Below are 14,326 nucleotides of genomic sequence, written 5' to 3' on the forward strand. Positions count from 1 at the left end.
TCTGCATAATGCTTTCCCACTGCTTTTCAGTTAAGGGTTTCTTTAAGCTCATATCGTCACAATCAGTAAAGTGCCATACACTGAAATTATTCTGCATTTGGAACAGTGTCGAAATCGGGTTTTGTTGTGAGGAATTTGTGTCTCTGTTACACTTCAGTTGTAATACTGCTTTGAGATGATTTTTAAACTGCTTGTTTTGGCTGTATTTGCAGGAAAATGGAAGGGATGCGCTGCAAGTGTTGGACTGGAGAACACACTGAAGTCCAACTGTTTTCACTTTAGGGTTTTGGGGGTTTTATTTTTTATTAAGCTGTTGTAGTCAGAGTCCAACTCAGTCAGCCTCACATGGGGCACCAATTGTTGCAGCACAAACAAACTAGTAGGCTGCAACAAGGCTTTACTGTTGGTCAGATTCTACTGTCTGTGCTGTACCTCCTTCCTCCAGAGGTCAGACCACCCCACTCCTCCTCCATCTGACCCCCTCTCCCACACTCCTCAGGGCTATTTAACCACTTAGCAGGAAGGAGCTACAGCTGCACATCATCCATGTCAATCAACTCACTGCCGCTGAGGCAAGGCCACAGCTGCATGTTATCAGTGCTGATCAACCCACTGCCTTCGTTCCTCTACATCAAGCAGTTTTGTGCTTTATGGAATTAGGTCTTTTAGAGAGATGAGTGCTTTTCCTTTGTGAGAGCTGTTTGGTTATCTGTTACCTTGCAGAGTTCTGGGCTGTGCAGTGCAGGCAGAATCCTTCGTGCTTTGTTGTGATGTCTTGCTCATTCCTAGGGCAAGATGCTGAATTGTTGTGCCTGCATGCGCAGGCTCTTACAGTAACTGTCATAAAACCAGTCATTAAAATTAAAGCAAATCTTGACTACTTATCTCTTTACCTGGTTTGGGTAATTTTGGCATCTCATGGGGAGGCTCCACAGTAGTTTCGTACAAGTTCACAGACTGTGTCAGATACTTTGGTGTTACAGATGAGAGTTTTGGTTGAGGATTGTCACTTTGATAATTGATATACACTTGACAAAACCTAAACAAGAGCTACGAGAAAGCTGGAGGGAGACTTTTTACAAAGGGCATGTAGGGATAGGATGATGGGGCATGGCTTTAAGCTAAAAGAGGGTAGATTTAGGGTACATATTGGCAAGAAATTCTTTACTGTGAGGGTGGCGAGGCGCTGGCCCAGGCTGCCCGGAGCAGCTGTGGGTGCCCCATCCCTGGCAGGGCTCAAGGCCAGGCTGGATGGGGCTGGGAGCAGCCTGTGGGCTGTAGGCAGGGGTCCCTGCCTGTGGTGGGGGGTGGGACTGGGTGGTCTTGGAGGTCCCTGCCAACCCAAACCATGCCGTGATTCTATGACACCTTGGTATGTAACTGCTATGGTCTGCAACCATGAGACTGCACTGCTGTTCTCTCAGGTTATCTTCCCTGGAAAATGAGGCAAACACACCTTCCCATTCTGCATGTGATACTTAAGTGTATGTTAAATATATACACACAAATTTGTTAATACTAAATTAGTCTTATGTTAGCTTTGCAGGAGTAGGGGGTTAGTGCGGAAACTTTCTGCTAACTGGGTTATTTCTGGCACCATGCATGTTTTGTAATATATCATTTTGCTCTTTCTCCTGGGGAGGAAGGCTTTGTAAGTGAGAAACCAAGATTAGCCCAGTTTTAGCCTGTATTAGCAATGCTTTAATGTCCTGTAGATAATAGTCATATAGTAGGTGACAGACGTTGACTACAGGCATACAGAGGAGGAATTACTTTTAAAAACCCAGTACCTGTCTAAGTTTGCTTCTAATAACTCAACCTGTTAAGTGTTGCATAAATGCTTTATTTATTTATGTATTCTAGTTAAGCAACTTATTAGGCAAGAAGCTCGCGTTTCTTAGGATTTAGCTTTCAAAGGACTATTCTCATTATTCAGAGTTCTTGATCCATGTTATTTAATGTTCCCGTCTGAGGTTTTGACGGAACTTAACAAAATAGTGAATAAATAGACAAATTGACTAGCTGTGGGACAATTAAAACATTCCAAATGAATGACAGATACAAATTTAAATTTAAACTGAAACCTTTCTTCGAGCTATCATTTTCTTTTGAGTTAATTTTTTTATGGAAGCCTTTTATATTTGAATAAATATTTATGTATTGATTTTTTTATGGAAGCCTTTGTTGTTTTTTTTTTTTTTTAAGTACCACATTGCAATTCTGCATGGGGAACAGTTCAGCAGTGAGCGCGCAGTTGCCTGCAATCTATTGGCTGTGCACAATGTGGTGCAGCAGAATTGCCTGTGAAAACCAGCACTGTAAGAAGGATTCATGGTTGCCTTACACTGACTAGAGAGAAGAAAACGTTGTCAGGGTCCAGCACCAAACCGTATGTGGTGCTGGTGAGGATTTCGCGCTGGGGACTTGGGCAGTAGTTTTACTGGGCTTTGCTCCCTCTCTCTCCTCTGAGGCGGTAGGCTGGGGTGGGTCAGGGGGCCTGGGGCTGGTTCGCAATTTCCAGTCTCTTAATTAAAAAGCCACAGTACACACTGTCTTTTATAATTCTATTACATGAGAAGCAAGCTCACATGAACTGTTTAGACTTTTTTACCTTTTATTTGCGTATTTTTGTTCACTTGCAATGGACTATATTTATTCAAAACCATGTTCAGTAGAGGTGTCATTTCTAGTGCTGGTTAGCTCTCATAAATGCTGTCTTGGGCAAACCAGGAGCTGTTCCCTCAGCACGTGACCAATTCAGATGCAGTTACAGTTGGCCATTTGGGATTTTGACATGTACTTACTGTCTTGCATACACAGATTCAAAACTCTCTTCTCTTTTGCTTAAGTGTTTTAGAGCTATTATTTGTGATTGCCCTCTGCAATACCGCCTGGTCTGCTGGCAGTCAGGTGTAAACAAATCTATTGCCTCTCTTTCCTGCAGAGAAAGGCAGGATGAGATGCTGCTACTTGTGCTTAGCAGCACCTTTTTTTGCTAATTAGTGCCAATAACTTATTTTTATTGTATTAGTTGCAAGGAAGAACAGTTTTATAATGCATTGGTAGCCGTATAATGCAGTGGCACCCAGTGATTCCAAGAAAGCAACCAGCAGAAAAAACCCAGGATGTTACATGGATAAAATGTTAATGGGTAATCTCAGTGTTGAGCTGTGATGCAACTGTGTACTCCAAATCTGACTGTATGTGGGCAGCAGACAGAGAGAAGTGGCAAAATTAATACTTGAAGGGGAGGGGGAAAGACTGAAAATCATAGGTTCATAATTTTGATGGGAAGGGAGCTTCAGAGGTCATTTACCGTAGAATCATTTGGGTCAGAAGGGACATTTACAGCTCATCTAGTCCAACCTCTGCCACAGGCAGGGACACCTGCTGGACGAGGTTGCTCCAAGCCCGGTTCAGCCTGGCTTTGAATATTTCCAGTAATGGGGCACCCACAGCTTCTCCAGGCAGCCTGTGCAAGCGCCTCACCACCCTCCGTGTAAAAAATTTTTTTCTTTATCTCTAGTCTGATTTCTGATTTAGCCCCAAACCTGTTTAAAATGGGTCTAACTAAACTGGGTTACTCAGGGCCACGTTGAGTCTTGAATGCCTCCAGGCTCTGCAACAGGAAACACAATAGCAGAGTGCTCTTTGAATCGTATCTTCCCATACCAGTCTAAAGGATCAAGGCCAAACGTGTCTGAGCAGCCGATCCGGCTCATCCTTTCTGGTCGGGGTCCTGGGGAGGGGGCCCTGGTGGGCAGATGCTGTTCAAGCAGTGCTGAGCAAAAAGGAAGGAGAGCCGTGGGGGCTGGATTCTGCCTGTGCTGGCCATCCTTCTTCTAACTTGCCACCAAGTCTGAGAATCATTCTTGGTGCTGGTAAGATGCAGGACGAAAACCGTGCTGCTGGTGTGGGGGGCCAGCAACATTTTTGGATGTCTGCCTCCGGAGCTCACTGGAGAAGGATGGGGCCTGGGAAGATGCCGTTGCCATGGAAACACTGAATTTTCATGACATTAAAGATTAAGATGCTGGTTTGAGCCCTTATCCGGGGGTTAATTAAAAATTTCCACATTATTTGCACTGTTAAGAGGCCTTGAGTTTGCACGCGGGTTTATATTGAATATGTTTATTGCTGGGATGCTTCCACAGACAAATTACCATGTAATTATGGTGGTTTAATTTAAAGGGTTAACTGGAGGCCTCAGTCAAAGAGCTCATGAATGCTCAATTCGATATCTTGTTTTTCAGTTGGAAGCCTTAAATGAACCCTCAGGCCAGAAGGAAACACTCCCTCACAAAGAGAAAACATACAAAAGCAACGCAGGAAGGAGCCTACCTTTCACGTAACAGCTGTAGCGGCTGATAGAACACGGGGGCTGTTTAATGTCCAGTTTTCTCCTTTCACCACGGTTTTCATCACCGGAGCCCAGCTGCTCTTTGTATGGGAAGATTACCTGAACATACGTGGTATTAGGAAATATCTCCATCCCATACTACAGGCTACCTGTGAGGGGGGGAGCAGTAATCTTTCTAATCCTGTTAATCTTTGAAATTACTCTTTACCGCACTGTTGTTTTCATAAATGTTTACTCTTACTAGAGGCCGTTTCTTAAAGTGATCTTCGGGCCACCTCTGACAGTGGCCACTGTGCTTTGTGTAAAACAAACAGCCATCAGGTTTGACATCTTTCTGAGCGTGTAGGGCTGTTAACAACCCGTGTAAAAACACTACTTTATGTGCATTAAGTCATAAGAAATCTGCCTTGTGCAGCAACTGGAGCTGCCAGCACATGCCACTGCACTGAAACTGCTAAATAAAACGAGTGGGAGGAGAGGGGGAGACAGTGGTGGTAAGTGGACAGCGATGTACAGTAGCAGCGGGTGACAATGCTCCCTGATGCCCTCCCAGCTGGTAGGTAGCACTTTAAGTCTTGCTGTACTCGTGCCAATGTGCTGAAGCCGGCAAAGAGAGGCTTCTACAGAAGCCCAGGATAGAGGGAAAAGCTGGTGGCTGATGTGTACGGGAGCTAGGAATGATAATTTTGACACTGACACATTCTCATTGGTGTCTCTAATACCGTGTGGCTCCTAGGCGAAGCGCCATCCTCAGCTGGCAGGTGGCCAGGTGCAGGGGAGTGCTCTGTTACACGGGATTGCGGGGCCCTAGCAGGACGGAGCGGTTCCTTGCTGCCCTCAGCCTGTGCCGGTGCTGGGAAGGTCTCCCCGTGGCACAGGGTGCCAGTGAAGGGCTGGGCGGCCATGCCAAGCGCCCAGCGGCGCGACTCCAGCTCGCTCCATTTCACTCCTTTCTGCTGTTTTTTTTCCTTTGTAATCACTTCTGCTTGGGAAGAATTTAGGTCTCAGAAAAACATTCAAAGCCCTTTTTTGTGTGAACAGCAAAACAAAACCTCTCAAAGCCCAGGGAGGATTTTGGTGGTGAAAGCTCGCTCTGTTCCCAGGGTGCGCTCATTGGTGGGGGTGGTTTCAGATACGGGGCTCCCCTCGGCAGGGCTCAGCACCCCATAAATACCCCACACACAGCTCTCGCTGCGTGCTTGGCTGCTGGAGGCCCAGGCCCTTCATCAGGGAGAAAATGTACAGCCAGTGAGTATTCCTATGGGCTTCTCTCTGTGGGAGCAAGTCTCTGGCAGCTGTCACAGTGCAGCGTTGGCCGGGGGCTTGCTGCGAGGCTGGGGGTCAGTGCAGTGCACAGGGGAGGGCTGGGGGGGGGGGCACTGGTGTCCGTGCTGGTACAGCCCGTGCCAAAGCATGATTCTGGCCTGGGGACAGGCTCACCTCTGGGTACCAGAGGATGGTCTGTACTTTGCAGTACAGCAGCTTGTGTCTGGTGTGTCTTTGCATGCTCTGCAGTAGATAAAATTGGAACATAATTTTCAGCTATACTTTGCTTTAAAGAAAAAAAAAAAAAAAAAGGGAAAACCATGTTTATCCAAGTCCTGGAAGATACAAATTGGATTTTGCTTCCTGACGATTCAGAATATCCTGAATTTGTCCATTGGGTGAGGATGTTTGCCTGCAGGGCTGCAGCACAGGCTGTTCCATCGGTGTTCCCTGTTCTGCCATGTGCTGAGGACAGTTTGTAGGCAGCTGTCGTTGCTGGTCAAAGCCCTCAGAGCCTTTCCCCCATGAAGGCTGGTGCTTGTCCCTCCTGATCTCTCACATCATTTGCAAGTCACAGATCAGTCCATCCAGAAACAAAACCTCTGAGGGAGAGGGTTTCCAAAGCTATCTCGCCACTGGGCTAACCTCAGGTCCACTGGCCCTTTCAGAGTTGAGCATCCCGCTGGAGGCTACAAGAAGCTCTTTGAGACCGTGGAGGAGCTGTCCTCTCCAGTGACCGCCCACGTCACAGGTTGGTGTGGGCTCCCTGGGCTGCTTCTGCCCAGCTTTTGCTCTTGGGAGTTTGTGGGCCATCAGAGCTGGGAGGCTTCAGAAGCACAGGGTCGGAGGTGAAGAACATAACGGGGCTGGTGCATTTTGGGGTAGAGAAAGGACAGGCTGGAGGAGGGATCTTTAGGCATTTCAATACTGACCATCTTGGTCTACAGTAGGTGCATAGGTGAAGAAAACCAAAGAGCTCATGCATGTTTAAAAACAAAGTTTGATACATATAAAAAAAAAAGTTTGAAGTTTTGTTCTTTTTGTTGATAGAGTAAAAATTACTTGGTCTGATTTGCCGTGGGCTGTGCACATACGAATGCTGCATCTTCTGCAGGCAGGATTCCCACCTGGCTGCGAGGAAGCCTCCTAAGATGTGGTCCTGGCTTGTTCGAGGTGGGTGCAGAGCCCTTCTATCACCTCTTCGATGGCCAGGCGCTCCTCCACAAGTTCGACTTCAAGGAGGGGCACGTTACCTACCACCGAAGGTATGTTGCAATTTTTCAAGAAAAAAAAAACAAAACCAAAACCGAAGCATTTGCTTAACTGTAAGTGCTGGGGACAGGCTCTGCTGCCCAGCATGTGGGAGGTGCCAGTTATTTCAAGTCCGTGCGGTTATTGGAAGAGCTCTAACAGTGAGATCACTAAAACCAGCCAAAAATAACTGAAACTTTCTCATAGTTAGCAGAAATGCAACTTTTTGTGCAGATTACAAAACATCTGGAAGAGGAGGGCAGGGAGGGCTGATGTAGCTGCAGTCAGTGACAGAATGACATCACTGTCTGAAAACCAGAATGTGTTTCCAGTTAAAAGCTGCTGAGCTATCAGCTTTCAGGTGTTTGGAGCAGAATATTTAGAGAAAACACTGGATTCCCCATCAGCTTCAGCTCTCCACCAGCCATCCCTTCCTGGTGCCACAGTGCGGGGGTGGCTGCTGGACCCCATGTGCTCCAGGTGCAATGTGAGGCTGCAGCGACCTGCAGCTTTCAGAGGTCTTAGGAGACTCATCGCAAGAATATTAGTATTTTAATTGCACAGTCCATTGTGGTTTTACAGCTATACCTGTCACGTACCTTCTTGTCCCCACCCTCCCCAGGTTTGTCAGGACTGATGCTTACGTGAGAGCGATGACCGAAAAAAGGATCGTGATAACAGAATTTGGCACCTATGCATACCCAGACCCATGCAAGAACATCTTTTCCAGGTACCTTGGGGTTGTGTAGATGTTGCAGCGATGTCCTACGGTGCTTCCACTTCCAAGATGCTGATTCCCTGTCAATTTTCTCTGCTCAGGTTTTTCTCATACTTCAAAGGTGTGGAGGTCACTGATAACGCCCTCGTTAATGTCTACCCTGTTGGTGAAGATTACTATGCTTGTACTGAGACCAACTTCATAACCAAAATTAACCCAGATACGTTAGAGACAATTAAGCAGGTGGGTCTTTGTACTGTGCTTCTAAATATGTGGAGGAGTAAGATAAAAATGAAAACTTCTAATAGCAACCTCTTACGACACAGCAAGAGTTGGGGTTTGTGAGGGAGATGATGCAGAAACGAAGCCAGCTGTGAGGATTAATGAGAGCAGAGTCAGAATGAGCTTGTAAATGAACCTGCTGCTGCTCTAGTAATATTTAATTAGGAAGCAATGGGGGTCTGGGGTCCATATCCTCATGCTTGGGTTAGGCTTAGCAAACCGGAGCTAGATGCAGCCTGGCCAAAGGGGACTGCAACGGGAGGGCTCCTACCAGAGCTGCCTTCGTTGATACTGGAGCTGAGCTGTGTTTACCTTGAAGAACTGTATGTAATGCAGAATGTGTATTTTGATGTTTTTTCTTTGCTGTGTTACTAACGTCCAGCCTGTGGAGCCTTTCCTTTTGGACCCCAGGATCCCAAACCTCTCCCTGCCACCGTATCAGCTCACCTGACCGGCTCAAATAGCTTGGCTTTGCCGCTCTTCTCCTTTTCACAGAACAGACAGTGATTTGGGCTTAGAGAAGAAATTCACACATCTGAAGCACGGATGTATGGACCTGCAATGCCCGGCAGAGCCGGTGACTTCCTACCTCCTGCCAAGAAAGCTCCTGACTTTCTCCATCTTGTTCTTCAGGTGGATCTCTGTAAATACGTGTCCGTCAATGGGGCAACTGCTCATCCCCACATTGAAAACGACGGGACGGTTTACAACATTGGCAACTGCTTTGGAAAAAACTTTGCGCTTGCCTATAATATCATACGGATTCCTCCACTTCAGGCAGGTCTGTTAATCCCAGCTCTGAGCAAACTGAGAAAACCTTGCTATAAATCACGGGGTTTTGTCCTTCAAACAGTTTTTTCATCAAGTTAACTTTTTAAAATCTTATTTAAATTTTGCTTTTCTAAGTAACAGAAATGTTATCTTTAAAACACTTCAAAGTGGTTTTGAAATCATGAACTTCCTTTGTGTTAAAGGCAGAAACTTGCTGGGTAAACACTATAAATACAGACTGAGTGCAGGTGAAACCCTCCATAACCCTTCAACTGTCCCGTTCCAGACAAGGAAGACCCGATGAACAAGTCGGAGGTGGTGGTGCAGTTCCCTTGCAGCGACAGGTTTAAGCCCTCTTACGTTCACAGGTAATGTTTCGTGGGCCAGCGGACAGCAGTGCAGGCCAACTGACAAGATGGCAGGGATGCTGCTCACATGTGCCACGTGGCGTGTTCCCGCGGCAAAGCAGCTGCTCGGAGCAGCGAGCGCAGTCTGACGGAGTCCTCTGTTATTTCTGCAAGCACACATGGGTGGGGAACGCGTGTACAGTGTTGCTGGCGTTGCACGCTCTACAAAATGGCCCACAGGGCTTGTTCTCACATCTTGCATCTTGCATGTAATCAGCAACTAAAATCAGCTGATCTATCAAAATTGGGATGTTTATATTCCTGTTGTTTTAAGTGATGATCCACATGTTGTATTCAGTGCGTAAGGCAAACTACTACATGGCTTTTGCCCAAACTAACTACCGTGAGCCTGATGTGCTCCCCATATGTTTCCAAACAGCTTTGGGCTGACTTCAAACTACATAGTCTTTGTTGAAACACCAGTGAAAATCAACCTCCTCAAGTTCCTCTCCTCCTGGAGTCTTTGGGGAGCCAACTACATGGACTGCTTTGAGTCCAACGAAACCATGGGGGTAAGTGGCTCGTTGTACTGAACTGGGCTGTACTGGGCAGCCAGCCCTGGGCTGCGAGGTCCATCATATTGGTTCCACCTTCATTTCTCTGAGCTTAAACCAAGCTGGTGCTTGCTTTTCAGGTCTGGCTTCATGTGGCAGAGAAAAAGAAAGGCAGGCTCCTCAACATCAAATACCGCACCTCGGCCTTCAACCTCTTCCATCACATTAACACCTATGAAGATAACGGATTTCTGATCGTTGACCTCTGCACCTGGAAGGGGTGAGTCTTGGCAACGCCAAGCTGGAGGCGGCTGAGGGTCCCTGCGGCATCGCGCCTCCACCTGCATGAGCTGATGGGGGGCCAGTGGAGTCCCAGTGCCTGACACACCAGTCCCTGCGCTGGCACATCCCTTCCCCATTGGAGTCATCTCTGGCTCTCGCATCAACATCCTCCAACCTGTCTGAATATTAACATATAGTGAGGCATAAACTACACAGTGTGGAAGTTATCCAGAGGTGCAGAGAGCCTGTTTGAAACCCGTTGTCCAAGAAAAATTTGATTTTTATCTTTAATTTGCCTTTACCTTTAATAAATGTTAGAGACTGCCAAAGGGCTGATGCTATTTTGGCTCCTGGGGCTCCAAGGAGCAGGATCTGGTTGAGGTTTGAATGCTGCTTTTCATGTAAACAAAGAGAAATGTAGCACTGAAATGGCGATGCCTGACCCTGGGACACCCTGAGCTGAGCTTATACTGGCCGCTGCTGCCAGGTGCTCAGTGTGAACGAGCACATGCTGGGTTTTCCTCAGGAGGGAAATGGTACACACACACGGCTCGCTCTGCCAAGGAGCTGGACCAGGACTCATATTATTCTACTTGGTTTTAGGAAAAAAAACCACCTGCGTTTGACATTCTCCCCACTTGCAAATACCATCTTTGTTTCTGTCTGTAATGCCACTTTTCTGCAGGTTCGAGTTTGTTTACAATTACCTCTACTTAGCCAACTTGCGAGCAAACTGGGATGAAGTGAAACGACAGGCAGAGAAAGCCCCGCAGCCTGAAGCCCGCAGATATGTGCTGCCCCTGAACATTGACAAGGTACCAGCGCGGCTCTGCACCACTGCAGCTGCCAGCAGGGCTCAGAGATGCCTGTGTCTGCGCCGCTCCCCTGCAGGGCTTATGGCCAAGCACCACTAGTGCTCTGCCTGACCCCGTTTAATTCAAATTAAACACTTTAATGGGGAGCGGAACTTATAAAAAATATGAGTGTGCAGAGAAACTTTTTGTTTTCTTCAGCTGATTGTTATTCCATTTCCCTACATTACTGTTCAAAGCACAGACTGCAGGGAAGCAGTTAATCCCAGAGGGTGCCACTGGTGGGAGCAGAAAAGGGAACAGCTGCATCCCAAGCATGTGTGCTTAAATCCTCCAGCCCCAACTCAGTGTGAGGTCCTTAAGCGGCCAGCCCGGTGCAATGCTCCTGGCGTGCAACTGCTGGGGTTTTTTTCCAGTGACCCCCACTCGTGGTCACTGGCAGGTGGGTCAAGGGCTGCTGGGGGGGTGTAGGTCAGCAGAGCCACTTGCAGAGCTACAAAGCTGCCTGGGTTGCTGATCAAGCAAAGAGCACAACCCTACATTGCAGTGCTTAATTACAACCTCTGAATGTCTTAATGAGGGGTAAAAAGGGATGCGCGTGCTTATGAGCACAGCCAAGGCTGACGTACAGGACAGTTTTAACAATAGGCACTCTTATTGCACTGTTGCTACATGGGAAGCCGCAGCCATGCCGGAGCATGCTGCTGCCCTGCAGCCGGACCAGGCTCTGCTGTGCATGGCTGCCTTCACAATGCAGTTCGCAACTGATCTGTGCAAATAGACTAAGGAATTTCTCTCTTCGTTTCTCTTTTATATTTTACTTTGTCTCAGGCTGACACGGGCAAGAACTTGGTCACCCTGCCCTACACGACAGCTACAGCAACGCTGCGCAGTGATGAGACCATCTGGCTGGAGCCAGAAGTTATTTTCTCAGGGCCGCGCCATGGTACGATGACAAGCCTGAAGCACAGCCAGCAGCAATGCGAGTACCACCTGCACTCTGCGTTCCACTAATCCTCATGCATATACTTTTTTTTTTTTTTGTAGCCTTTGAATTTCCACAGATCAATTACAAGAAATACGGTGGGAAACCTTACACGTATACATATGGGCTGGGGCTGAATCACTTTGTCCCAGACAGGGTAACTATCAGTGAAGGGGTTGAGGCATGTCTTTTCTATCAGCTTTCAGTTTAAGGACAACAAAGAGTATTTCTGAAATGTTGGGGTTTTGGTTTTTCCCCTCCCCTTTAGCTTTGCAAGCTGAATGTTAAAACAAAGGAGACCTGGGTGTGGCAGGAGCCGGATTCCTACCCATCGGAGCCAATCTTCGTTTCCCATCCAGATGCCCTGGAGGAAGATGATGGTAATACCCATGTTTTGGTCAACAGCATCGGGATTTGGAAAGCTGGTGCCTGCCTGCTGGGGGCTGTCTACAAGTCTGTGTCAGAGGCAGCAGGAGCAGGGCCTGCAGACAGCTTCCAGAGGAGATGTGCCTTGTCCTAACGCTGGTGGGATGTTTCTGAGGAAATCTGGGAAAATTAAGACTGAATGAAAACAAAGGAGAAAGAACCTCTAGGTTTAGATGATCTGTTGTCCTAATTTCCTAGCCTTTTTCCATCACGAATTACAATATTTAAGAAATTCCAGGTGGCAGAACTTTGTAAAATTTGAACCCCTTCTAAACCAAAAGTGTTTTCTCTTCCCAACCCACCCTCCTCATACAGAAGTGAATTCAGGCTTTGTCACTTGAGGACACATAGTTATTCACGCCAAGCACTGTACGCATTTCTTCATGCATCCCCAGCCCCGCCCCGTACCTATTTTTGAGGGTGAGCAGCAGCACTCGGCCTGAGAGCACATCCGTTTGTTCCCTCAATTCCTCATCCCTGAACAGGATTACGTGAAGCTGAGAGAGGTCTTGACCCTGCTGAATTTAAGAGCCAGTTTATACAGAACCAAATTTCCTATTACCTGTTCCCAGTTCAGGAAAGTGCTTGTGCAGGGCCTTAAGTCCCACTGAAATGAAGAAGTTTTAAGCTTGCTCTTAAAGGCTTTCCTTAACTGAAGTAGACAACATGCATTTTAGGAAAATGTTTAAGCCGTTCTTGCTTCCTAGGACTTAAGCCCTCTCTGAAAGCTGAGTTAACAGTGGGCTCCATGCTCACTTTTCTGTCACCTTCCCCAGGGCTGCCTGACGCTGTCACGGGCTATGGTGTGTGGCGGTTCCCAGGTTCTCCTGCAATGACAGACCCAGAGTACGCAAACGAACAAGCAACCTAAGAGCTAGGATGTCCCATCCATTCCACACAGGGCTACCAGGGTCCAGAAATGGGTATCTTCTCACATTAAACCTCAGAAGCAGAATTATAAAGTAATTTATGAATTAATTCATAATGTTGAAAAACTTAATGGACAAATTTGATATCTATTCCAGTAAGCAATGTTTTTCGTCAGCCCCTGCGATAGCTTTTCAGAATAAAAACATTTCTCACTGTTTTAAAAAGGAAACTCTAGAGGAGCTAGTGTGCTGCAGCACCCCTGGCTGGCAAGGCAAATACAGCAAGAACCCAAAACAGTATGAGAAATAAATAATCTGAGTCTACTTCAGAACTGCTGATCATGCAATAACACCAGGATTTACTGGTGCCCCATGTGCCGGTGGCTACGCTTACCTTGCCCGGCCCCAGGGAAGGACACAGCGTGTGCGCACCTGGGACAGGCTGCTTGTTTTTCTCACCTTCTAGGGGTTGTGCTGAGCATCGTGATCAGCCCGGGCACAGGGCCGAAGCCCGCTTACCTCCTGATCCTGAGCGCCAAAGACATGAGTGAGGTGGCCAGGGCTGAAGTGGAGGTGAACATCCCCGTGACTTTCCACGGACTCTTCAAAAGAGCGTGACCACTGCTGCCTGCGACACAGCGCGTTAGGTTCCTTCCAGCTCCAAAAAGGTGCAGTCTCCGTTCACAAGCATTCAAGCTAAATTCCTTCAACATCACTTCTTATTTGTATGGTTACTTAATTAAGATCATGTATTTCAGTTTTGTTGATGATTATTTAAAATACTTAACCAGATATTTTTCAAATACACTCTTGGCCCTAAGTCCCACACATACAGTGCTAAGAACTATACAGTTAAAACAACACAAGTCTGGGTGGCAGCAGGGAGGTTTCGGGGTTCACAAAGTTAAACTTTGCAGCTGCAGCAGAGGGAAATATGCATGAGACAGCACGGTGTAAACTCAATACTTGTTCACATGGTACCATTATGTAGACCAGCTTCTATGCACTGTTACGTGCTTTGAGAAAAAGTAATTTTTAGCTTATACTGAAGTATTAGTATGGATTTAAATCTGCTCCTGGTCACTCCCTTATCTCCTAGAGCAACCTGAGTGGAGCCCTTCCAGAGCTGCTCTGGAAATCTGAACTGGCAGGCCCACAGCTGCATGGCAGGCAGCATTTTGTCCTTTACTAAGGCTGAATACCGCACGCACTAGCTTATGTGTTTTCCCTTTCCCATTTCTTTTGTCAAAATGCAGTTTCTTGGGTTTGGATTTAATGTTAAAACATGAATATGAACAGAACCAAGCAATTGTTACAGCTTGGGATGAATTTGCTTCCTTAGAGTGCCACAGACTCTCACTTAAGCCTTCCCTTTCAAAAAATAAATTTTAAACTAATCTACT

At 46.9% G+C, this 14,326-nt stretch overlaps 1 protein-coding gene across 1 annotated transcript; it reads left to right on the top strand.

The window, feature by feature from the left end:
- Window positions 1-2,176: 2,176 nt before the first annotated feature.
- On the top strand, window positions 2,177-14,289 carry RPE65 (retinoid isomerohydrolase RPE65). The gene is made up of 14 exons (XM_080406722.1): window positions 2,177-5,608; window positions 6,295-6,377; window positions 6,741-6,891; window positions 7,500-7,607; window positions 7,697-7,838; window positions 8,511-8,658; window positions 8,935-9,016; window positions 9,435-9,567; window positions 9,690-9,829; window positions 10,517-10,646; window positions 11,475-11,589; window positions 11,691-11,785; window positions 11,897-12,008; window positions 13,390-14,289. Exons 1-14 carry the CDS (start codon window positions 5,598-5,600, stop codon window positions 13,539-13,541), a joined length of 1,602 nt encoding a protein of 533 aa, XP_080262848.1. The 5' UTR covers window positions 2,177-5,597; the 3' UTR covers window positions 13,542-14,289.
- The last annotated feature ends 37 nt before the right edge of the window (window positions 14,290-14,326 follow it).

This window comes from Falco punctatus (genome assembly GCF_963210335.1).
Source record: "Falco punctatus genome assembly, chromosome: 11".
NCBI classification, from domain to species: domain Eukaryota; kingdom Metazoa; phylum Chordata; class Aves; order Falconiformes; family Falconidae; genus Falco; species Falco punctatus.